Below are 27,481 nucleotides of genomic sequence, written 5' to 3' on the forward strand. Positions count from 1 at the left end.
CAAGAACTCTTCTCGGTCCACTTAGATAGGGGGATGGAGGGTGGGACGCAAGAAAGAAGGCGAGAAGAAGACAACTAACATGGAACGTTATGGCAGGTACATAACTTCTTTATGTTAGGTTGTCTATCTCGTCTTCATTCTTGCTGGTTGGGACAGCGTCCCTAGCACCTAAAATCCTGGGTGGCTCATCGGAAAAGACTCTTCAGAACAGTGGAACCAAAATCAGCTCTGCTCCTGGAAACCAAATCCAACCTGTAATGCGAAATGAAAGTATGTGGGTTGGCCGATGTAGCCGCAGCACAAATAGATTCCATGGGCAACCTAGCCTCAAAGGCCACCGAAGTAGCTAAAGCTCTGGTGGAGTGACCTTTTGGTTTAACTGGCAATTCTTTATTCCTCAGTTTATATATGAATGTGATGATAGAAGTCAACCACCTAGATAACGTTACCTTAGAGACCGGAAGACCTTGTTTACCTACTGCATAAGATAGGAAAAGTTGATCTGATTTTCTAATGTCCTTGGTTCTATGTAAATAAAAGTGTAGCTGCCTGTGAACATCTAACTGATGCAACTTATATTCCGCCCTGTTGGAGTGGTTAGGGAAAAACACAGGAAGGTCTATGGACTGATTCAAGTTACTCTCTGAAGAGACCTTAGGAAGGAAGGGCGGATTAGTCCTAAGAGAAACCCTGTCATTGTGGAACACGAGGTATGGGGGACGGATAGAAAGAGCTTGTAGTTCAGAAACTCTTCTGGCTGAAATAATAGCTACCAGAAAAAGGGTTTTCCAAGATAAGAACTTCAATGAACAAGAAGCTGCAGGTTCGAAAGGGGGCAAAATTAGAGAAGCTAAAATCAAATTTAGATCCCATGGTGGTGGAGGATCTCTCACTGGGGGCCTGAGCAGAGTGGTTCCTTTGAGAAAAGCTTTACACAGCTTATGAGACATAACATTGTTTTCCGACAGGCCAATGTGAAAATCTGAAATTGCAGCTAACTGAACTCTAACAGTAGCAGAAGCAGACCCAGCATGGAAGAGTTCCGCAAGAAATTCCAAAATGTAGTGTACAGGGGCTGAAAAGGGGTCTATACTTTTAGCCTCTGCCCAGGAAGAAAAACGTTTCCACTTACTAGCGCAAGTTTTTCTAGTCATAGACTTGTGTGATGACAAAATTATTTCGCGCACAGAGGGGGAGATATCTGGAAGCCTGGCTAAAGTTGGAAGTGGAGCAACCAAGCCGGGAGCTGGAGAGAGCGTAGGGATTGGTGCAGCCCGCCCGATTGATGAATCAGGAGGTCTGGAACTAGGTCCAGAGTCCAAGACTGCTCGAGAAGATAGCGATGCAGGAACGGGAACCATATTTGTCGAGGCCAGTAAGGAGCAATGAGGATCATTTTGCAACCCAACACGGTAGCTTTCTGAATTAGCTTCGGGATTAGGTGAAAAGGAGGGAATGCATAAAGAAGTCCCTGAGGCCAATCATGGACTAGAGCGTCTCTGGGGGAATGTCCGGGAAGTGGAAGGAGAGTGAAGAAATTGCTGCACTTGCTGTTGAAGGGAGTTGCAAAAAGGTCGCAGCAAGGTTGGCCCCATTTGCGGAAGATTTGGTCCGCAACTACCTGGTTCAGAGACCACTCGTGAGGCATGAGAATTGCTCTGCTCAGTCTGTCTGCTATGTCACTGGACCTCCCAGGGATGTGCGTTGCAATCAGAAACCATTGGGAAGAGATCGCCCACTGGCAGAGTCTCAGTGCTTCTCGACACAGGGGGTAGGACCTGGTTCCGCCCTGCTTGTTGATGTACCACACTACAGACATATTGTCCGTTTGAATTGCAATGGTCCAGGTAGGAAGAGCGTCCTGAAGAGCCTGCAACGCTAAGAGCACGGCCCACATCTCCAAGACATTTATGTGCAGATGGTACTCGTGAGGTTGCCAGGTGCCTTGGACTGTTCTGCCCTGATAATGTCCCCCCCCCACCCAATCAGGGAGGCGTCCGTGGTCACCGTAGCAACTGGAGGGGGAGAACAAATGGTCTGCTGTGGAGCACTGATGTGGAGACCATCCACCACGCAAGGTGCTTCTTGCATGCTTGTGTGATCATAATCATGTAAGACATGGGAAGCTGCTGGAAGGACCATTGGGTGAAAAGAAGCCACTGGAGAATCCTCATGTGAAAAGGAGCTAGAGGGACAAGTACGATCGCTGCTGCCATGAGACCCAGAGTTTGAAGGACAAACCAGGCTTGAATTCTTTTGCATGCTAATAAAACCTTCACATGCTGACGAATCACTAACACCCTGTCTGTTGGGAGGCTCGCTAACATGTCTTTGGTATTTAAATTTGCACCTATAAATGTGATAGATTAACAGGGCGACAATGCAGACTTTTCGAAATTTATTGTGATACCTAGCCTGGAGCAAGTATCGATAATGCAGCTCTGGCTCGCACAAGGTGATGTCTGGTGGTAGCAGTGAGGAGCCAGTCGTCGAGATATGGAGACACCTGGAATCCTTGCCGTCTCAGGTGAGCGGTAACTACTGCCATACATTATGTAAACACCCTGGGGGCTGTGGTGAGACCAAAGGGCAGAGCTCTGAACTGATAATGGCTGGCTCCCAGCCGGAAGCGAAGGAATCTTCTGGAGCGTCTGTCCACTTTGATGTGGTAGTAGCATCCTGAAGATCTATAGAGCACATCCAATTGTCCTGACCCAGGAAGGGCAAAATGGACTGTAGCGTGGCCATCCAGAACTTTGTTCTTTGTACAGACCTGTTCAGTCTGCTGAGATCCAGAATGGGTCTCCAGTCCCCTGTCTTTTTTGGTACCAAAAAGAACCTTGAGTAAATTACGGATCCTTGTTGGTCTGCTGGGACTTGCTGGATGGCCCTTTTTCTTAGCAGTTTTGAGACTTCTTGCACTGCTTGTCCCTTAGATTGGGTGGAACGTCTGGAAGGGACTTGTTTGACCTTAAGGGAGTGCGCTAAGGAAGGGAATTCTGTAGCCTTCGGATATGACGGACTGTACCCATTTGTCTTGTGTTATGTCTTGCCAGGCTCTTGGGTACAGCGATAATCTCCCCCCCCGACTGCCTCCAGAGGTGGGCAGCCGGGCAACCCTTCAGGGATGCTGGAAAGGCTTCTCAGAGAAAGATTCTCTGCTGCCCTGATTTTGCGGACCCCCACTGCCACGAGGGCAGCGCCTGTTATTGTTCCCTCCTCTGCCCCTGGATGGGAACTCACCACGTGTGTCAGGCAAGGCTCCTTGGGATTTCCGGAACCACATCTTTCCCAATCTTCTGACCCTTAGGATATGGTCTGGAAGGAGTGGAAAAACGGACTCCTACGGCAGAGACAGTCTTGCCTTCCTGCTCACACCTGGTAAGGGTATCTTTCACTTGTGATCCAAAGAGAGAGGAACCATCAAAAGGGGTGTTGGTGAAAGACGCTCTGAAAGGTTCCACAAAGTTACATAGCCGCATCCAAGCATGCCTCCTTAGGGCCACACCTGTGCCTGCGGCTCTACTCGCACCATCGGCTGTATACGAAATGAGCCTCATGGAGGAGTCTACCACTGAATTAAGAGTCGCCAGCTGGGAGGCTGCCTTAGCCTGGGTCCCATCAGCTGATGGATTTTGGAGGGCATCTCCAAGCTCTTTCAGGAGATCCCTCTGAAGACGGGTAAAGTGGCACAGGTAATTCAGGGACCGCATGGAAAAGGTCGCTGAAGCGAACACCTGCTTCCCATATCTGTCCATCGTCCTGGACTCCTTGTTAGGGGGATGGATAGATGAAGAAGTTTCAGCCAACTCCTTCTTTGTGGCTGGCGCTACCACCATGGCATCAACGGGGACACCTTTGGTCAAGAAGTGTTTGTCCTGTGGTGCAGTAATGAATTTGGCTCCACTGTGTCTGGAGCCTTCCACGCCTTCCGAGCCACCACAGACATCAGTGGGTCGAAAGGCGGAGACACCCAGGAGGTGGAAGGTCGGGATCTAAATGCATCCAGGAATACCGACTCATCCTCGGAAGGGCTTAGGGCAGTCCAGTTCCCCCTCTGCCTAAGCATCTCAAGGATGTCTGAGAAGGAGACATCTTCAGAGGGGGATCTTGGGGACCCTTCTGACTCCTCTAAGTCGGTATCCAATGTGACAGACTTGGGGGAGTCAACATGCTTCCTCTTGCATTTCCTCTTGCGAGGTGGCTCCTCTGAATGATCAGGGGTGGCCTCGGAAGAGGATGATACACCCAATGGGGTGTCCTGGAGCGCTGGATCCCCACGCTTGGGGTCTGGAAGAGGAGCAGAGGCTGACGCAGGCACCCTAGGGGGAGGAGCCGATGGGGTCGATCGTGGGACTGACTCGGGGTCCAGTACACTCCTCATCACCTCGCAGGCGTCCCTGCCCGGATGCAGAGAGGGCTCCGGTTCCGAAGAAACCAGAGCCCCTCCCCGCACCGAGGGGGACGGCTCCGAGGCAGATGTGGGAGCTGAGCTCACCTGAGCCGAAGACCCGTGGGGGAGAGCGGGGTCGGACAAGGGACCGATGCCACTCGCCCCCCTCGGAGCCGACAGAGTCTCTGCGCCCAGATCCCTCCAGGAAGGTACCATGGAAGGGATCGGAGCCAACGACGGAACCGAAGGAGAGAGTATCGGAGCCGACGGTTCCACGACTCGAACCCCAACGAACTCTGGCTCCGAGCTCATAGGATGAGTCGGAGGAGGAATATCTACAGCTGTGGACAGAGCTGACACCTGATGAGGGGGGCTGGACAACATTTTGGCTAGGGCCTGCGATTTTAACAGCCTACTGACCACTCTTTCTAAGTCATGGTCCGAAAGTCTAGAGGACCGAGAAGAGTGGGATGAGCGATGACTACACTCCGACTGGAGCAGAGTCGACTTCGGAGCCGAACGTATCGACTCCAGAGAAGGAGACCTGGATCTTTTCCGACTCTTAGACGGCTCCGAAGAACGTGTCAGAGTCGACTGGGAGGGAGGAACATCGGTTCCAGCCGGAGCCGAGATAGATTGTATGGCTTCACCCAATGACGGCTCCGCACTGGGAGCCGAAGGTTTAGGTGGCCTGGAAGATTTCACGGGCTGAGCCTTCACCTGTGAATCTTGGGGTTTAAGTAAACCCCTCAGGATCAATTTGTTTTTGCGCTCCTGCAGGACTCTTGGACTGAAAGCATGGTAAATCGAGCAAGAGTCCTGCAGGTGTACGGCGCCCAGACAATAAAGACAAGAAGTGTGACCATCTGTCAGAGACATCTTCTGACAGCATGAGTCACACTTCTTGAATCTGGACGGTTTAGGATCCTTGGAATACCAAGGACAAGAAACACACACAGAAAGGTTAAAGTAACTAGCCACTAAGAATTACACACTACAGTTGCCACAACCAAACTGCAAGTACTACTACAAACAAAAACTATATTTAACTATCACTAAACACTAACAGTGATAAAGGATTTTTTTTTTTTTATATAGAGGAGGGAGGGGAAACTAACTTAAACGAGTTTCTTGGGAGATGTAATCGGAATCTAAAGAAAAGTAGCTACAATGCAACAGTCTAACCTAATGACTAAATCTACTCTAAAACTAGCAGTTTTGACAAGAAAAATACAATAATAATAAAGTTTTATACAACCTGAGCCAGTAGAACAACCTCGCAGCAGAAGCGGCAAACGAGATCTGGGTATCTAGTACCAGGCATCATGGGATATAGGGGGGCCTTGACCCAGTAAGCAGCTCTCAAGCTTTTGAAGATGGCCGAGTTGGAGCCGAAGATCGGCTCCGAACCCAACCAGCAAGAATGAAGGCGAGGCAGACAACTTAACATACAGTGTTCTGGAAGCAATGCTAGGACCAGCTATAAGGTAAGCAATCTGAGATGGCCGCAAGAATCTGGGAATTTTTTCAAAGGTGTTTAGGAAGGACAAATCTAGAACATGACTCCAGGAGTGCTCCTATTTTAGTACTAAAAAGATTTCAGTGTAAAATCCTCTGCCTTTGTCTACCACAGGCACTGGTTCCATAATCTTTGCATCTATGATGAGATGGTGCACTAGAGGAAACAGATCTGTCTGACCTAGTGGGAGTGGAGGAATTCTCTGGAAAGGGAGAGGCTTTTCTATCTGCTACCAAGTGTATCTTCTATGAATTATTCTCAAAACAAATTGTCTGCTACTACTTGCAGCTAGACTACAGAGTTGACATAGAGCCTTGGGGATGGAAGAACAGAAGAAAGTGTAGGGGGGTGGTATGGGCCCTCTGTGACTCAGCATAGTCCTTATTTTGTAGGGGTTGATTCTTTTTCAGAAAGGAACCCCTCTTGTTTGGTTCTGAAGAAGTATCCTCCTGAAATTTCCTTTTGGATGCCTTACTTTTGCTTGGCTGGGAATTTTGTTGCCTTGCTTGGGGAGAATTTGGGTACATGAAACATCCTAGATACCCTATACATTAATTTGCCACTATTATCTCACTGTTTGAGAATCTGTGTAAAGGAGGGCTCAAACACCAATTCGAAACTTAAAGATACATTCAAAATTTCAGCTTTTCAATCATCAGAAAAGTTCTGATTACATTACCAAGTTTACCACCTTAATATAAAAGAAGCAGCAGCAATTCTTAAGACCATATCTGCATATTCAAGCACATCTTTCAAAGCATGCTTTGAAACCTGAGTCAAATTAGAAACAATTTAATTCATATAAGACTTCTGTTCTGCAAGTACAGATGCAGAAAAATAATCTACACTGTACACACACTGCAAAATAAATCTCCAAATATAGCCTTGATAATTTAACATTCTAAAGGCCATACTACTAGAAAGACACACTCTGTTGCCCTGAAGAAAACAACATTTTCTCTCTTTATTAGGAGGCACTGGATTAGATGAAGCCAAGATTTTTTTATTCAGTTGTGTCAGCAGTTAAATGTGAAGACAGACTTGTCATACCAGAGGAGACCCTATATTTTCTCTAAGCCTTTTTAGGGACTACTTGAATAGATACTGGTGTCCTAAAGTGAACTCTATAAGCATCTTCAAAGGCTGGTAAAACATGGGCGAATAGCCACAGCATTGGGCATCTCATCCTCTATAAAGTCATATATCCTGCCTAGCTCCAGGTTAGTCCTCAACTACTCCCAAGTAAAATCATCACAAAATCTAAAAATCATCTGAAGAAAAGTGAACACTTGCTTTGGGTTTAAGCTCGGGTTCATCTTCCAAAGACTCAAGAGTGACCAGACTCAGTGTCAACTAGGAAATCACCATTTTCCTTATCAGATTCCTCATCATTCTCTGAAACAGAAAGGTCTCTAGCCAAATTAACACTAGAACCATGTATGAGAACACAACCACCAGAATTAGCTGTATGCAGAACACTCAGCCAAGGAAACCATATCAGCCTTACAAATAGATACAATATGATTATCAGTGAATCTTGGAGTTTACCTGGTTTAAGAAATAATGCACATAAGTAAAAGTAAACTGGTTTTGGAGCAATCCAGAAAACATTTTCTCATAAAAATAGCAGACTTTTCAACAAGTAGCAGCCTGGGCCATTTTTGACACCATCTGAACATACTGAAAAAGAGATGTGGAAAGGAAACCACTTCAAAGAGCATTATGGATGAAAGGGGATGAGCTAGTAGCAGGGAAAATTACCAACCTGACTAAAGGCCTATGACTTTAGACCTAATGTTGGTAAGAACAGACTGCTTCATAATATATTAACTCTTCTTGGTATCTAATGCATATCAGTTTACCATGCTTACCTTATTCCTACAAATGTTTGAAAAAACAGAAGTTTTCTAGTACAGTCTTTGGTAGCTTGCAACCAAAATGACATCATTTTGCTGATGTCCATTATAATGCTGATGAGTGTCAAAAAGGCATAGAGGAAAAACAATTTTCAAAAGCTGCTTTTCTTGCATTTTTGCACTTGGACAAGTCTCCTCCTCCTACTCTCTAAAGGCACAACATGTACTACTTTACACATTGTTATTTGGACGTGGTGCTAGGACAAATATCTAAATTAGTGCCTGTTTGCATGTGACCTTTAAATAATATATTTAAACAAGTAATCACCGTGGTATCCCCAAAATCTCAAACAACCCACTAAACAAGTAAAGTTGGTCCAAAAACAAAACAGTGTAAGAAACTTCTGTGTGTGGAAGATTTTCAGTCCATATATATCTAGTTAATCACTGTATATTAATCAGCTCAGATAATGGTAGTAGAAGTAGTGAACAAATTCCTCCTAGGTCAAAAAAAAATCTATATATAAAAAAAATCTATATATGTAGGTTCACTTCATAACACTGAAAACTCAAACACTGAAAATGAGAAAACTTCATAATACAGAAGACCAAAACAATGAAACTTCAAAACACTGAAAACTCAAAACACTGAAAAACACATATCATACACATATACTGAGTTTAAACATAAATCATAGCACTTTCCACCAAGTGTAATATATCAACTCCAAGAGTGCACTTAGTGTAGTGAAGTGCAGTCTTGGAGTTGATATACATAAGTAGCAGGGGTGTGTGTGTGTGGGGGGGTGCAGCCCTCCACATGGGGGGTGCAGGGGGGCTTGCCCCCCTGTTTACACTTGGTGGAAAGTGCTGATTTATGTTGTTTAAACTCAGTATATGTATGATATGTGTTTTCAGTGTTTTGAGTTTTCAAAATTTTTAAGTTTCAGTGTTTTGAGCTTTCAGTGTTATGAAGTGAATCCATATATACACTTATATATATATATATATATATATATATACACATATATATATATACACACACACACACACACACACACACACACACACACACACACACACACACACACACCCCGTTAGAAAGCTTGTGAGGAAACTATTACTCTTGTTATTTTTGTTTTACTTGGATCGCTTGTCTGTGTACTTAATAAAGGATTTTCGACTGGAAACAGACTGCCTACCCTGCATGGATTACTTCAGAATACTTAATAATTCTGTACAATACTTCAAATTATATATATATATATATATAGATATATTTTTTACTTAGGACGAGTTTAAGTTCGCTACATCTACTACCATTATCTGATTAATATATAGTGATTAACTAGATATATATGGATTGAAAATCTTCCACACAGAGAAGTTTCTTACACTGTTTTGTAAATAATACATTTACATGATGCAACAGCTTATAGGCACCTACCCCTTTAACACACCAGGTTACCATACTCTTTAATCCTCCACTCACTAACCTAACTACCGTCTTACAGAACACGAGATGTCATCAATAACATATACAATGGCTGCAAAACATCCTCATTTCTTGAATCAAATCCAGTCAAAATACACCTCTACATTTTGTTAACCTTGGTTAATGCTTAACGACATTAAGTATTGCAGGTCTAGGATATTTGACTGAAAACTACGTGGCTCAGTTATACTCAGAGATGAGATAATATGACTGAACCCAAACAAATAAACTTGCTTTTCATTGGTGGGGTTACAAGGGTGCGTAATGCACAATCCTGCTTAAAAACAATCAACTTCAAGATCACTCCACCTCAGAGGAAACCTCTCTAACATTTTAGTGTCAGACACGTTTTCTAAGATGGCAGTCCAAATCATCAATGCAGCATTCCATCAAGCATGCTATTCTCAGTACCAGTGATAAATATCTATATAGTTCAACTCACCTAATCTTCATTCTCTTCACTTTCAATACTATTTCTGTACTGCTCTGTCCTATAGCAGTTACATACTATATATACTACTTTCCATTTTATTACATTAAAGAAGAGTGGCCATCTGCCTGTCCATCTCTAAAATCTCCCAAATATCTTAATTCAGACTGTTGCAGTCACAATAACATCACCACAACTTCTGAATCAGCAGAAAATCTACTTCTGTTCCAATCATCATGAAATATCCAAAATAAACATAGTAATCAAATCAGGACCCAAAACAGGTCACTGTTAAATACTGCTTTGATCCTAATTTTGGAGAATCCCCCCTCTTACTACCACACAATGGAGACCAAACAGATATGTACTCCTTCACCCTCTCTTTATTATGTTACCTACCCCCATATCTAACAACTTACTAATAAGATGGTACAGGATCAAATGTTTACGAAAATCTAAACAAACCACATTTGCTAAAAAAGTCTTTTTCTAACTGCAAATTATTAACAATTTTGTTTTCTTACAATAATGCTTTAAGCCCCTTTTTTCCAGTAACTTTATAATTCTCACAAATACAAATATAAGAATTAGTAGCCTAAAATTATCGATATGATGCTTAAAGGGATCACAATAAACCCCTTGTAATGCTCAGGCACAACTCCCTTCTACTCAGACACATTAAATATTAGTGTTGTAACTGAACTCTTTTCAAACCTTTTAAATATGATAATCCCAAGCAGTACTCCACCTGGACCAGAAGGGCTATGTACAACCTTCTGACAACTAGCTAGCTAAAGTTCATTTGGTTGAGAATGATGGACTTAGCAGGCTTTTGACAGCTGTTTTACACTGGGGCAAACCCCCTCAGAACACCCATGCAGGGTGTTACTCTACCTGCGCCCCCTTAATACCAAACTTCAAGGTCTCCATAATTTGGGAAACTTCTAAAGTTTTGTTAGAAGCCTGTTCTAGTAATCTTGACAGAACAGGCTTCTGCAATTAATCTGTCACATAACTAAATGAATATAAACCAAAGCTTTATACTTAAGTACTGTTAAATATTCAAGCCCTCCACCCATCTACCCTATAAACACTTGCCTTTCCACAGAGGAAAGACAGGAATGGTACTGTTTTTTTATAAAAAAAAAATCTACTATGCCAGTTTGTTCATAAAACCTCAATCACCTCTACTCTTGTCCAGTTATACAAACCTACATTCTCTACCCAAAATAGCCAAATAATGACCAACCCACAGCTCAGAGAGGCATTGCAAATAAAATTTTAATAAAATAAAATGATGAGCATATACATACTCATCCAAGGTACAGCACAATAAAAAACAGCTCCCGTTAAAAAAACTTGAGAGGTTTAAATCTTAGTTTAGCACTTTCATCCCAGTAATGACAAGGACTTTATCAGAGCCAATTACATTATGTCAAGCCATCATTTAAATACAATGGTTATTTTGTTTGGCGTTTTTGTATGGCTTCATCTGTGTTTTTATGGACTTTGGTTGGTTACAAAACTATATCCTCTGCAATTCTTCTCTTAATCCATTTCAATACTTCTCAGATTCCTCTCTGCACACTTTCATGCTCACTTTTGGCTTTATGTCATAATAAGAAGTTATGTACCTACCGTAACGTTCCATGTTAGTTGTCTTCTCTCGCCTTCTTTCTTGCTTGATGGGTTCGGAGCCGATCCCTCGGCTCCGACTCGGCACTTGCTAAGCTCGAGAGTCACTTTTACCAGCTCGAGGCAGCCCCATATCCCATGATGCAAGGCGGTAAGTACCCAGATCTCGTTTGATGACAAAGGGCAATAGCACCAAGCATAAAATACTTCCAAAGGAAGAAAGAAACTTACAGATGGAATAAGGACCAGGTCTGAATGGTCTTCAGCATAACAGTTTCTTATAACAAGGTCTGTCCAGGCCAGGGGAAGGAGGGAGGGTCGAAGAAAGAAGGCGAGAAGACAACTAACATGGAACGTTATGGTAGGTACATAACTTCTTAATGTTAAGTTGTCAATCTCGCCTTCATTCTTGCTTGATGGGACCGCGTCCCTAGCACCTCTATCCTGGGTGGCTCAATGGAACAAACTCTTGAGGACTGTAGAGCCAAACTGGCTCTGTCCCTGGAGGCCAAGTCCAATTTGTAATGGGAAACAAAAGTGTGAGGAGTGGCCCAAGTGGCCGCACAAATAGTGTCCAAAGGAAGTCTAGCTTGAAAAGCTGTAGAAGTAGCTAAGCTCCTAGTTTGATGCGCTTTAGGTTTTGAGCACAGCTGTTTTCTCCTGAGAGTATAAATTTCAGAGATGCCCAAAGAAATCCATCTGGACAAGGTCACTTTAGAAACAGGAAGGCCTTTTTATTATCCGCATAGGAAACAAAAGTTGATCAGATTTTCTAAATTTTTTGTTCTGTCCAAATAATATCTAAGTTCTGTCCAATAATATCTAAAGTTGACGGTGGACATCAAGATAATGTAGCTTTTGTTCAGCCCTATCTGAATAGTTAGGGAAAATGCAGGAGATCAATGGATTGATTCAAATTGTTCTTTGAAGCGACCTTAGGCAAAAAGGTTGGGTTAGTTCTCAAAGATACTCTGTCTTTGTGAAAAACCAAATAGGGGGGGTCGAACCGACAGAGCATGAAGTTCAGACACCCTCCTGGCAGATGTAATAGCCACTAGGAATAAAGTTTTCCAAGAAAGATGTTTCAGGGAACAAGAAACAGCTGGCTCAAAGGGGAAGAATCAAGGATGTCAGCACTAAATTTAGATCCCACTGAGGAGGAGGATTCCTGATTGGAGGCTTTAGTAGGAAAATTCCTTTCAAGAAGGCCCTGCAGAGCCTATGGGACATAATATTATGATCTGCGACCCGACATGAAAGTTGGAGATAGCAGCCAATTGAACTCTGACTGTGGAAGAAGAGGAGCCTGCATGAAAAATCTCTGCTAAGAAGTCCAGGACTGCCTGAACAGGGGCAGTAAAAGGATCAATATTCTTGGCCTTAGCCCAATAAGAGAAACGTTTCCATTTGCTTGTATAAATCCTCCTGGTAGAGGATTTTAGTGAAGCCACTATGATGTCTCTAACTGGGTTAGAGATCAAAGGAAGCCTGGCTAAGGAAGGAAGTGGAGCAACCATGCTGTGAGGTTGAGAGACGGGACTGACCGATTGGTGAATCAGAAGATCTGGCACTGGGTCCAGATGCCACGGCTGCACCAAAAGGTGATGATGGAGGAACGGAAACCAAACTTGTCGAAGCCAGTAAGGGCAATGAGAATCAATTTGGCCCTCAAACGGTAGCTTTCTGGATAACCTGAGGGATCAGAGGAAAAGGAGGGAAGGCATAAAGAAGTCCCTGGGGCCAATCCTGGGTCAGAGCGTCTCTGGGGGGATGGCCTGATGGAGGGAAGAGGCAGAAGAAGTCTGGACATTTGCTGTTTTGGGGAGTAGCAAAAAGATCGCAGCATGGACGACCCCACTCCAGAAAAATCTCTTCCGCTATAGATTGCTTGAGAGACCACTCGTGAGGCATGAGAATAGCTCTGCTCAATCTGTCCGCTACAATGTTGGTTTTCCCAGGGATATGCGTTGCTACCAGAAACCGATGAGAGGAGATCGCCCATTGCCATAGTCTGAGCGCTTCGACACAAGGGTAGGACTTGGTTCCGCCCTGTTTGTTGATATACCAAACTACAGACATGTTGTCTGTGTGGACTGCAATTGTCCCTACGGGAAGAAAGTCGTTGAGGGCTTGCAACATTAAAAGCACTGCTCTCATCTCCAGGACATTTATGTGCAGATGGTACTCGAACGGCTGCCACGTCCCATGAACCATCCTGCCCTGATAATGACCCCCCCACCCGATCAGGGAGGCATCCGTGGTAACAGTGGCTATCGGGGATGGGGGTACAAAGTGCCTGCCTTGGTGAACCTGAGGAGATGTGATCCACCAAGCAAGATGCTCTTTGCATGTCTGTGTCACCAGTATCTGGTGACGCATTGGAAGTTGCTGGTATGACCATTGTGTGAACAGCATCCACTGAAGAAGGCGCATGTAGAATCGAGCCAGGGAAGAAGAGTAATGGCGCAGCCATGAGACCTAATACCTTTAGAACCATTCTGGCCTGAACTTTCTTGTTGGCCAGAATGATCCTGACATGACTCTGAATGTCTGAAACTCTTTGATCTGTAAGGGTAGCTGACATCCGAACAGTGTGTTTAAGCCTATGAAGGTAATAGACTGGCAGGGCGATAAGGATGACTTTTCGAAGTTGATTGAGATGCCCAAATGAGAACAAAGGTCTATTGTGTAATCTCTGGCTTGTATAAGCTGATGCTTGGTGGTGGCTGACAGGAGCCAGTCGTCGAGATACGGAAACACCTGGAATCCTTGACGTCTCAGGTGAGCCGTGACCACTGCCATGCATTTGGTGAACACTCTGGGGGCAGTAGTGAGACCAAAGGGCAGGGCTCTGAACTGGAAATGACTGGACCCCAGCCGAAGCGGAGAAATCTCCTGGAGCGTCTGTGAATTTTGATGTGATAGACGCATCCTGAAGATCTATTGAGCACATCCAGTTGTCCTTCTGTAAGAAGGGCAGAATTACCTGAAGAGTGACCATTCGAATCTTGTCTTCCTCACAGACTTGTTGAGTCTGCTGAGATCCAATATTGGTCTCCAGTCTCCCGTCTTTTGGACCAAAAAGAACCTTGAGTAGATTCCGGCTCTGAATGGTCTATTGTAACTGGCTGAATGGCTCTTTTTGCAGTAGTTTTGAGACTTCTAACTCTGCAATTTCCCTTAGACCGGTGGGTACATCTGGAAGGGAACTTGAGGGAAGGGACTTTCCTCGAAAGGAATTATGTAACCCTTGGATATGATCGACTGTACCCATCTGTCTTGAGTGAGGGAATGCCAGGCTTCTGGGTACAGTGATAATCTTCCCCGACTGCCTCCAAGGAGGGACAACGCAACACCTCAGGGATGCTGAAAGGGCTTGTCAGAGAGAGGCTCCCTGTTTCCCTGGTTTTGGACCCCTCTGCCTCTAGGCGTCTGTTGTTGTTACCCCTCTGCCTCTAGGGGTAAACTGACCACGTGAATCCGGGCGTGACTCCTTGGGATTTACGGAACCACATTTTCCCACCTTTCTGTCCTTTGGGATAAGGTCTAGAAGGGTGGAAAACGGACTCCAACAGCAGAAAGAGTCTTGCCGTCCTGTTACCTGGTCAAGTTTCCTTCACCTGAGGGCCAAACAAAGCTGACCCGTCAAAGGGAGAATTTGTGAAGGACGCCTTAAAGGGATCCAAAATCACATAGCCGCATCCAGGCTTGGCGCCTAAGAGCCACACCTGTACTTGGCTCTACTCGGCTCCATCCGCAGCATAAGATATTAGCCGCATGGAGGAGTTTGCAATGGAATTGAGGGTTCCTAGCTGCGAAGCAATTTTTTCTTGAGCCCCTGCAGCTGTAGGATCCTGAACTACCTCACCCAGCTCCTTAAGGATATCCCTCTGGAGTCTGGTGAAGTGACATAGGTAATTCAGCGAGCAGCAAGGTCGCTGAGGAAAACATCCGCCGCGTACCTATCCATGGTCCTAGAGTCCTTATTAGGAGGATGGACGGGCACGGAAGGATCTGCAAGTTCCTTTTTGGTGGCAGCCACCACCATGGCATCAAGGGACACCCTTAGTGAGGAATTGCTTGTCACACGGGGCAGTGATAAATTTTGAAGGCCTCCTAGGGACTGGCTCAACAGAGTCAGGAGCTGCCCGCCTTCGTGCAATAACCTGCATAAGGGGTCGAGGCGGAGACACCCAGGAGGTGGAGGGCCGAGATCCAAACGCCTCTAGGCATACTGACTCATCCTCAGAGGGATTGTTGGTGGGCCAGTTTCCCTCTGTTTCAGGAGTTCTAGGATGTCTGAGAAGGAGACATCCTCAGAGGGGATCTAGGGATCCCTCTGACTCATCAAAGTCAGTATCAAGTGACAGACTCGGGAGTCTACATGCTTCCTCTTGCAAGTCCTTCTTCCTAGGAGGATCTCCTGAAACATCAGGAGAATCCTCGGAAGAGGGGAAATTCCCAATGGGGAAACCTGAGGTGGAGGATCTCTGGGTCCTGTAGCAAGAGAAGTGGCAGAGATGTCAACAGGTACTATAGAGGGAGGAGCTACGGAACAGACTGCTGACTGATACCAGTGGCCAGCACACTCTTCATCACCTCAATGCTCCTCCCAGGCAGGTCCGAGAACCCGTTCCAAGAACTAGGAACTCCAGGGACCACCGAAAGGGAAGTCTCAGAGGCAGATGTCGGAGCCGAGCTCACCAGGCCGAGGCTCCAAGGGAAGAGCGGCTCGACAAGGGTCCGATGCCACTCACCCCTCGGAGGAGACCATGGAAGCCCGACCACGAATCCCTCTAAGGAAGGTCTCGAGGAGATAAGAGTAGAGGCTGAAGGAACAGAAGGGGTATCCGCCTCCAGCCAGCCGTAGCAGTAACCATTCGAAGACTCCAACTCCAAGCTCTGGGGTAGAGTTGAAGGAGGAACTGTAACGGGTGTGGACCAACAGTCGTCTGTTGAGACGGACTATGTAACATTTGGGCCAGTACCTGTGACTTAAGTAATCTACTGACCACCCTCTCTAGGTCATGATCTGACAGTCTGGATGACCTTGAAGATCGGCTCGATGGCTCCGTTCCAAAGAAGAGGTGAAGCCGAGTATCGGCTCCAAGGAAGGAGACCTCGACCTCTTCCTGGAATGAGCCATCGGAACCGATACTATAGATCCTGTCGGAGCCGACTTCGGAGCCGACAGGAAGTTCGATGTATCGGCTCCAGCGAGCCGATACAGCCACCAAAGTAACGGTGTCGGAGCCGATCGAGCCGACACCGATGCCACATGGGTGTCGGAACGATCGGAGCCGACACCGGCGGTCGATGCAGATTCGGCACCGATAGCCATCGGTGCGAAGGCTTTAAGCCAGAATCGGCCAGCCGAGCCGATCTCGACTCAGAACGAGTCGGAGCCGAGCCGCAGGCTTAGACACAGAAGCCTGGGCCTTGGAAGATTTGGCTGATTTTGGAGCCGACTTAGCCGGAGAGCCCTCCGGCTTAAGAAGGCCCCTAAGTATCAGCTTGTTGCGTCTTTCCTGCAGGACTCTCTGGCTGAAGGAATGACAAATAGCACAGGAGTCCTGCAGGTGAAGAGGCCCCAGGCAATACAGGCAAGAAGTGTGACCGTCTGTCAGAGACATCTTCTGACAGCACGAGTCACACTTCTTAAAACCTGAGACCCTCTCCTTTGACATGGTGCTTAAAACACACACACACACACACACCAGTCAAAAAATTTAAATTAAAGAAAATACCAAAAAGGTATTCCTAAAAATAAACACACACACACCCTAACAGGGAGGGGATGGGATGGGTAAAGTTTGACTAAAAAATATTAAAAGAGACAGGGATTTTCTGTCAGGAAATCTAAATAATTAACTTATAACTAATAATAAAGTGTTTTTTTAACAAAAAGGGGCTTTAATATTAATAAAGTGAATCACTTACCAGGAGCTGGTAAAAGGAGGACCTCATAAGTGAAGCGGCAAACGAGATCTGGGTACTTACCGCCTTGCATCATGGGATATGGGGCTGCCTCGAGCTGGTAAAAGTGACTCTCGAGCTTAGCAAGTGCCGAGTCGGAGCCGAGGGATCGGCTCCGAACCCATCAAGCAAGAATGAAGGCGAGATTGACAACTTAACATGAATGACATTTTTTCCCTACCGGTCTGTATTCCATTTTTTTACCTTTGCCACCCATCAGTGGTTTTCCATAATACTAATCCTTTCTACTTAATTAACTTTTTCTATTTATCCAAAATGCCTATATCATCTAGTGCTCCTCTATTCCTTCTAAAACACTTCCCAGTACCTTCAAGTATACCTTTTTACTGCATCCCACTCAGATCCCTCATTAACCCCAGTCTATTAATCTCCCCACTAAAAGACTTAACTCAGTGCAGTTAAGACCCAACATCAAGCTTTTGCTTACAGTCTACACTTCCTCAAAGACATTCTAAATTACAAAACTGCATGGTCACTATTCCCAAATGGTTCCTTCAACTCAACCTCCAAGACTTCACTTGTATTACTGTCAGCTAGATAATGACAGAAAAAAAATTGCTTGAGTTATTACAATTTAAATGTTTTTTTTTTTTTTTAGCCAACTATGTTCTCTCTAATTATTGGTTCTTAATGAGTAACCATAACTTCTACACCATTTTCTCTATAAACTGTTTATACTCTTAATAGTTCATTGTGACAGAGGTATTTAAGTCCTCTGCCATTAACTGTTACTTTTCAGTAATTTAAAAGTAATGTTCAATAGTCTCATCAGCCCCCTACAAGCACTTGATAAGCTACCGGCAACAATCCACCATTCATCATATAATTTTCCCTGTAACTTTAGCTATAGGACTTCTATCTTACTGGTTCCTTCCAACAGCAATCTCTACTCCCTCTTCACCTCATAACTATTCTCTCCTACTCACCACTCACTCATTCATTCCTAAACGTAATTTATCCTTCCTAACAGCTTTATATTCTGTTACTGTCCCAAAACTGCCATCCATATGCCAAGCCCTTACAGCTTTATAGACGAGTCTTTAAATTTATATAAAAATCTCTTATGTTAGGCATAATCTGGTACTTCCATCTCTGTATTTCTATAGCCCATCCTTCAAACTTCTTCTCCTCTACAGAAGTGCAATCTCTGACTAGCAAATACTTTTTTCTATGTGGGTGGAAAACTAGTACTCTAAATTCCCATTTCCAGATGTATTTTCCTTAAACATTAAATAAGAGGGTACATACCATTTCCCCTAAATTTACAAGCCACTGGAAATGAGAATCAACTCATCCAAAGTTCGACCTTTCTCTTCACAACAGCCAACTTATCTTTATTTAGATCACTTGTAGCAACATGAAGAAAGGAGTTCTTCACCTGTCGTAATTCCACAACCCTATTTAGGATGAAAATAATTTTGCATAAAATTAGTCCTGGTTTGGTTTCCACATATATCAAACTTCCTTTAAAATATTTAATCCTCCAGCTAATCCACTTGTAATCCATTCTTCAAAAGTAACTACCTCACCAGTACTAACAATACCACTACTGTCTTCTGCCACCCCTTCTCCAAACCATTTTGACTTAATTTCATTTTTATTTCCATTTATACCCCAATAACCTCACCATACACACATGAAGTACTGGTCATCATCCAGTATAATTGTCACTGCTCTCCTTTTAACACCATCCATAACATTTCTGTTTTCGCTACTCACAGAGATCCCTTATCTACTTTTTAATCTCCGGTCCAACTTCCCCTGCTCAAAATGTTCACTGCTCCACCTGCTCATTCTATATTCCTCTCTTCTAGTCACACATTTCCTTATGCCCACCCCCAGCATTCCTTAACCCCACTTGCTTCAAAATATCTTTGTTCATTTTCCTGTCATCATATAATGTATTGCTTCTGTTCATTTCAATTCATCTTTCCTATCCTTGAAAGTCAAACATCCCATCCCACCAACTACATTCTCATGCTGCTTTCTACCCTCTCTTTTAAATCACTCAGGTTACCCACATTTACCATACCCACCTTATTTCTGCACGTAATGTCCTTCTACCCATGTTAGTTATATTTTCCACTACTACCCCATCCTGCAATTTCTGTTGACTTCTCTAACACACCTTCCCATTCATGTCGTATATTCTTTATAAACAGTGCAGTTAACCATACCTCACTCTTCTGCCTCTTTTGGATATCTTCATTTTAACTTGAAACTCCCTGAGTACATCCCTTCCACTCCAACTCAGTCTTTCAAATTCTCCTTTAAACTTCGCATATCATCATGGGATGAACGAACGATCAAAATGTAGAGTACAACATGCTCAACACACTTTGATCGATCGTTCATCTAATCGGAATCTGCAAATGCCGAAAACTGGAGTTTCAAAAAGTTTTAGTTGGCCATGGTAGTGAGTGCAGCTTGTGATGTAAAGACGCTACACTGTCTGGAATGGCTAGGTAAGCAAATTCTTTACTTATGTAAGTATTTGTTTTGCGATTACTGAGAAACTGCCCTTTCCCCAATGTAGAGCGATCTCGGAATTGGTATATTTAGTTGGGGGGGTGTGGGGGGGCACAGCCTCCCACATCGGGGGTGTGGGGGACAAAGCCCCCCACTTTGTTTTAAAAGCAGAAGAGTGTGTTTTTGTTTTAAAGTTGTTGAATTATGTGAGCATGCAGGGGTTTATATGTATTCGTGTATGTGTCTGTGTGTTGTATGTTAGTATAGGGAAGGTGTGGGATAAACAAAATGTTTCGATTTAGTTGTATTCAGACTTTTTAGTTTTCGATTAGGTGACTGATCAAAATGTGTCAAGCATGTTGTACTCGACATTTTGATCGTTCGTTCATCTAATATAGACCCATAATCATGTTATAGTACAATAACCTCTCACAATGTGCACACAGTACATTTAGATGGATTCATGAAATTGCATCGTAGGTACTGGACTCCTCACACACTTTAAGTAAACATATTAACCCCATACTAGCACAATCATGGAGAGAGGATAAACATTATGGGAATGTGCTGCTCCAACACCCTATCTATAAAAAGCATTTTAACCACACTGCTGCTTCTTCCATTACTTTCTATAGCCGCTATCGCTACTCCAGTAGATGTCATGTACTTTTTAGAAGCAACTTAAAAAATAAAAAATACAAAAAAAATTTCAAAAGTTGTTTTATGACTACACACAGAATCCTGTTTCAGTAGATACAAAAATTATGTTTTACAGCAAACGCGTTAACTAAGCTATACAGCTACAACAAATCTGTTCAATATAGACTGCTACAATGAAATAAAAGAATTACCTAAATTAGTAACAAAAAAGTTGCAACAATATTATATAAATCTACTGAGATGTCCTACATATGCAGTATAAAAAACACAGATTATTATGATACATTTAAGACTGGTCAACATAGCCCTATAGTCTACTGATTTTGCCATGGACCAATCAAGCTGCACCAAAAGACAGTTTAGGAAGGATATTAACACTCTCATTTTATCTTTCTTCAGTCGTTCCATGAAATAATCCCCACTACTGAAAATGCTCATACATCACTGCCTACTGCCAAATACTCAAATGCATGACTTTTCAGTTTGGAGTATTAAACCCTAGCTGTACTGTATCTGGCGACTCTGCTAGCTTTATCAGTTTTCACTGCACTCTGTTCCCAATTACCATTCCAGACTACTGTTGTCAGCAACATTCCTTTGCTTTAATGGATACAAACATGCTAAACAGGATGGATCTCAGCACTATGCTCTGTAACTAGATTCTTTTTAACCATTTTCCTTTTATAAATCGTTTGCAACTTATCATACCAAACAGGAAGACCTAGCAATGCCTTTTGGCTTTGCAACCAATTTCCAACAATGCACAAGATCAAAAGATGATGGTGAACTCCATGCACTTTTATATCTGTGCTTCCCTCAGAGTACTTCCACTCTGACAAGGTCCCATTCACAGAATATTATCAAAGTAAACTGGTGTATGCGGACTTCCAAGATGGCTACACACTGAAAAACAGCTTAATTTCAGTTCTCCCAGTGTGAAAAATGAAATGGAGAAATAAGAGCCAATGATACTGTCAGCTTGAGTAAAACTGAGTTACTGGGTTCAGTTACTGGCTAGTAAGTGCCTGTAAATCGGCAAAGAAAAAATTAGGCAACCTGAAAAAAAATCAAGCAGAAAAGGTGAAGAGAAAAACACTGGCTGGGAAGATTCTTATAGCTGTTCAGCAAAAAGCAGTTCAAGTGTCAGCCATAGTACAAGATATGGCTTCCAGTAATTTAGAGGAAAATAAAAATCAAATGTACTCAGAGATGATTAAAATAAATGAAATATTGAAAATGTATATCAACAGAAATAACAAAACGTTGAACAAATAAAAGAAGCTTAAACTAGTTATTCAGACAAACTGATAAAACTGCCAAAAATCAGTGGTTGAAATGAAGAAGAGGCTGGCTGAGTATTACATTCTTCAACAGTTGTCTCAAAAAATATAGCTGATTTAGAAGACAGCATACAGACAGAAATGTTCTGCTGTACCAAAGAACCTGGAAGGCAGAAATTGTATTAATTTTATGAAAGCACAAATAAGCAAGTGGAATGGTATTCCACAGCAAGATTTGTTAACTGAAAGAGCACATTGAGTGTAGGCTCCTGACCTGGCCATGAGAAAGCAGCCAAGACCTATATATAAAATGCAATCATACCAGCAGAAAGAGTTGATGTTGACAGAAGGGAAAGGTATTAAAAATTGGAGTTAGCAGAGTGTTTGTGAAAATGATTATTCACTGTACACCACGCAGAAGAAAAGCAAATTTATTTCAGCAATCAGGGAATGTCTAGTGGCAGATATGAGATTCAAGTTGATGTACGCAGCCGTCTTCAGAATATTTTTTTTTTCAAGAGGAGCAAAGACATTTTTTATCAGAACAGGCTAAAACATAAACTTTCTTTGTCAACATCATTGCACCGTCACTGTTATTGTCATAATCTTTATTTTCTTAGATGTACAGAATATTCCAAATTTTTCATTCCTGCCCTAACCCATCAATGGGTAACACAAGCACCTTTACTTTACAGCTACCATTGAGATGATTCACATACTACTAACTTCCCCCTAAAAGTGATTAAGTCATGGTAGACAACTATTAGTGTTACATCTGTGTTACTGTACTGTATGCCAATCACTACACAATTTACAAGAATCTTACTCTGTTATAATTTGCTTTTACTTTAATACAACTTAATTTATTTTTGATTTACTGTCAGACAGATAGACTGTGCTAAATTTGCATGTTGAAATCTCCTACAGACTACACCTACACACTACAAACTGAAACCGTACCTCTCAACCTTGTAGCACAAGAAATCTAGAGAAAGCCAAAATTAATGGGGGGACAAAGGACCACAACTAGGTACAAATTTTAAATATTGCTTGCATAATCTTAGAAAGTTGATGGAATAAAAGATTTTTGTTACCATACATTTTCTGAAGGATATGAAGACTAAAACTTAAATGGCTGTTATTACTTAATGGATTCAGTCCTCACTGATTTGCCAGAAAACCACATAAGGAACAGACCTAAAATATGAGGCAAAAATCTGGACATTCTGCGAAAATCTGGACAGTTGAGAGCTATGAAACGGTTTGTGCTAACAATGACATCATTAGAATTCTAGGTCACATGAAATGGAATCAGGACAGCAGCTCAGCCTACAGTAAATACAAACTTAAGTTCACAATGCTTAATACACACATTTCTACTAACTAACTAAAATAAAATCTATTTGTTTTATAATCAGAAAGCCCACTTAACTTAATGAGAACAAAATTACAGCAAAAAGAAATGGTAACAAAAATCTTTGCACATGATCTTTAACAGAAGGCAGGAATTCCGTCTACTTATGTAATGCTGGATGGATAATAATTACATAGAAAGAAAAGATGTGATCTACAATGTATTTAAATGAAAAAATGTTAATGTGGTTTGTTCGCTTTCCTGTTAATGTGTGTTTGCCTAAGTCTTAACTGATCATTTAATAAAGGTGTTTAAAAAAAGTAGACTGGCACATGCCTACAACATGAAGCCAAATCACTCCACTATACCTCCTTTAATTTATTGTGTAACTGCAAAGCCACAGAAAAGTGCATGACGATATAGATAACAGAAAAGTGCATGATAACTTAACATGAATTCTTTATAAGTAAGGATAATATAATTCACGGCACTGGAAATAATGGTCAAGTCTACATATATGTTCAGGAGACCATCTATTCCTATCCTAAAAAAAAACAAACAAATGGCCTATTACACACCATTCAAGTTGCATCACTTCCAAAACTAAATATATGACATTGTAAACTTCCACAATGTACCTGTTACTTGCTTCTCTTTTGCTTCTTTTGCACTTTTCTCTTGTTCAATTCGTTTATCATTTTGGAATTTTATCTGAAAATGACAATGCAACATAGTCAATTACATGGTATAGAATACCACACATTATACTCTGCAAAGCAAAAATAAAGAAATAACCCCCCTCCCAGTTTACTGGCTGTTGACAATAAGCACAAATGTATAATTTTGCAAAATCTCACCCATTCAATTACACACCATGCTAAAAGACCTTTGATAAAATTGTTAATATTGAGCGCACAGATACTGCGTGCACTGATTTTAGTATCAAATTAGTCAGCATTTTTTTTTACTATTATTAGTTTACTGCTTCTTGCTGGTGGCAGAAGAAGTTTTCCAGACTATTTGTTTTGTACTGAAATTTAAATACTTAGCAGTAAGTCCACCCAAACCTTAATCTAAACCCAAACTCCAAGCAGTTATAATTACCCCTGCCCCCAGAGTCATCCTGTTGGTATCACTGTTTCCATTCTTTTAGCCATTACAGACAAACACTTTAGAATCACCATTTAGTATTGAAATGGGCCTGTATGAAGCTGGATCCAATGGATCTTTACCCTCCAGCCACTGGGGATGCACAAGCCAGTGCATTTCTTTGTGCCGATCCCAAGCCCGGATAAATGGGGAGGGTTCCGTCAGGAAGGGCATCCGGCGTAAAATTGTGCCACATCACACATGCACAAAACTGTACAGAAACTCATACTGGATCAGTCGAGGCCCGGCTTAACAACGACCGCCACCAGTACTGTTGGCCAACAGGGTGCTGGCAGAAATTGGGTTACTGTTGGCTGAAGGAGGAGAAAAGGCGGAAGGCATGCCCGAAGGCAGGTAAGGGCTAGGACTGTGATAGTGAGGGTCGGAACTTTGAATGTTGGCAGTATGACTGGTATAGGGAGGGAGCTAGCTGATATGATGAACCGAAGGACGGTTGGTATATTGTGTGTGCAACAGACCAGATGGAAGGGGAGCAAGGCTAGGTGTATCGGAGACTGTTTCAAATTGTTTTATCATGGTGTGGATGGGAGGAGAAATGGCGTAGGCATTATCCTGAAGGAAGAGTATGCTAAGAGTGTTTTGGAGGTGAAAAGAGTGTTGGATAGAGTGATGTTTATGAAGCTGGAAATTGATGGTGTAATGATGAATGTTGTTAGTGCATTTGCTCCATATGTTGGGTGTGCGATGGATGAGAAAGAAAAATTTTGGAGTGAGTTGGATGAAGTGGTGATGACTGTACCCAAGGGTGAGGGACTGGTGATTGGAGCAGATTTCAATGGGCATGTTGGTGAAAGGAACAGAGGGGACAAGGAAGTGATGGGTAGGTATGGTGTTAAGCAAAGGAATGCAGAAGGTCAGATGGTAGTGGATTTTGCGAAAAGGATGGACATGGCTGTGATGAATATGTATTTTAAAAAGAGTGAGGAGCATAGGGTGACATACAAGAGTGGAGGAAGATGCACACAGGTGGATTATATCTTATGTAGAAGGGCCAATCTGAAGGAGATTAGAGATTGTAAAGTGGTGGCAGGGGAAAGTGTAGTTAGGCAGCATAGGATGGTAGTTTGTACGATGACATTGGTGATCAAGAAGAGGAGGATGAGTGTGAGGGCAGCACCAAGGATCAAATGGTGGAAATTGAAAAAGGGTAATTGTGAGGTGATGTTCAGGGAAGAGTTACTGTGGCAGTGAAGAGTTACCAAATAGCTGGGTAACTACAGCAGAGCTAGTAAGAGAGATGGCTAGAAGGGTGCTTGGTGTGACATCTGGAAAGAGGAAGGAGGACAAGGAGACCTGGTGGTGGAATGAAGAAGTACAGGAGAGTATACAGAGAAAGAGGTTGGCGAAGAAGAAGTGGGATTGTCAAACAGATGAAGAAAGTAGACAAGAGTATAAGGAGATGAGGTGCATGGCAAAGAGAGAGGTGGCGAAGGCTAAGGATAAGGCATATGAAGAGTTGTATAAAAGGTTGGACACTAAGGAGGGAGAAAAGGACCTGTACCGATTGGCTAGACAGAGGGACCGAGCTAGTAAATATGTGCAGCAGGTAAGGGTGATAAAGGATAATGAAGGAAACGTACTCACAAGCGAAGAGAGTGTGTTGAGCAGATGGAAAGAGTACTTTGAGGGGTTGATGAATGAAGAGAATGAGAGGGAGAGAAGGTTGGATGATGTGCAGATAGTGAATCATGAAGTGCAGTGGATTAGCAAGGAGGAAGTAAGGATAGCAATGAAGAGGATAAAGAACAGAAAGGCTGTTGGTCCAGATGACATACCTGTGGAAGAATGGAGGTGTTTAGGTGAAATGGCAGTGGAGTTTTTAACTAGATTGTTTAATGAAATCTTGGAAAGTGAGAGGATGCCTGAGGAATGGAGAAAAAGTGTTTTGGTACAGATTTTTAAGAATAAGGGTGATGTGCAGAGCTGTAGTAACTACAGAGGGATTAAACTGATCAGTCACAGCATGAAGTTATGGGAAAGAGTAGTGGAAGCTAGGTTAAGAAGGGAGGTGATGATTAGTGATCAGCAGTATGGTTTCATACCAGGAAAGAGCACTACAGATGCGATGTTTGCTCTGAGAGTGTTGATGGAGAAGTACAGAGAAGGTCAGAAGGAGTTGCATTGTGTCTTTGTGGATTTAGAGAAAGCATATGACAGGGTGCCTAGAGAGGAGTTGTGGTATTGTATGAGGAAGTCGGGAGTGTCAGAGAAGTATGTAAGAGTGGTACAAGATATGTACGAGGGTAGTGTGACAGCGGTGAGGTCTGTGGTGGGAGTGACGGATGCGTTTAAGGTGGAGGTGGGATTACATCAAGGATCAGCTCTGAGCCCTTTCTGATTTGCAATGGTGATGGACAGGTTGACAGACGAGATCAGACAGGAGTCCCCTTGGACTATGATGTTTGCAGATGACATTGTGATCTGTAGTGAGAGTAGGGAACAGGTGGAGGAGACCCTGGAGAGGTGGATATATGCTCTAGAGAGAAGAGGAATGAAGGTCAGCAGCACTAAGACAGAATATATGTGTGTGAATGAGAGGAAGGATAGAGGAATGGTGAGGATGCAGGGAGTAGAGGTGGCAACGTGAATGACTTTAAGTACTTGGGATCAACAGTTCAGAGTAATGGTGAGTGTGGAAGAGAGGTGAAGAAGTGAGTACAGGCAGGATGGAATGGGTGGAGAAGAGTGTCAGGAGTAATTTGTGAAAGATGAGTATCAGTAAGAGTGAAAGGGAAGGTCAACACGAGGGTAGTGAGACCAGCTATGTTATACAGGTTGGAGACGGTGGCATTGACAAAAAGACAGGAGTCAGAGCTTGACATGGCAGTGTTGAAGATGTTAAGATTTCCACTGGGTGTGACGAGCATGGACAGGATTAGGAATATGTATATTAGAGGGTCAGCCCAGGTTGGAAGGTTTGGAGACAAAGCCAGAGAGGCAAGATTACGTTGGTTTGGACATGTGCTGAGGAGGGATGCAGAGTATATTGGGAAAAACATGCTAAGGATGAAGCTGCCAGGTAACAGGAAAAGAGGAAGGCCTAAGATAAGGTTTATGGATGTGGTGAGAGAGGATATGCAGGTGGTTGGTGTGACAGAGCAAGATGCAGAGGAAGGAGGAAATGGAAACTGTTGATCTGCTGTGGCGACCCCTAACGGGAGCAGCCGAAAGAAGAAGAAGAAGAGGTATTACCGTTACCACCAACATTTTCCAGGATGCTGGT

At 43.1% G+C, this 27,481-nt stretch overlaps 1 protein-coding gene across 1 annotated transcript in view; it reads right to left on the reverse strand.

Annotated features, from left to right (window-relative positions):
- Nucleotides 1-27,481, reverse strand: part of CCDC107 (coiled-coil domain containing 107) — a gene marked incomplete in the record, with an annotated part of 750,510 nt that overhangs the window by 417,927 nt on the left and 305,102 nt on the right. Inside the window, 1 exon segment of the mRNA XM_044059421.1 lies at nucleotides 23,727-23,799. Coding sequence (XP_043915356.1) covers nucleotides 23,727-23,799 — 73 coding nt within the window.

The sequence above is a fragment of the Protopterus annectens genome, chromosome 1.part2 (assembly GCF_019279795.1).
Source record: "Protopterus annectens isolate FY-2018-M chromosome 1.part2, PAN1.0, whole genome shotgun sequence".
Taxonomy (NCBI): Eukaryota; Metazoa; Chordata; order Ceratodontiformes; family Protopteridae; genus Protopterus; species Protopterus annectens.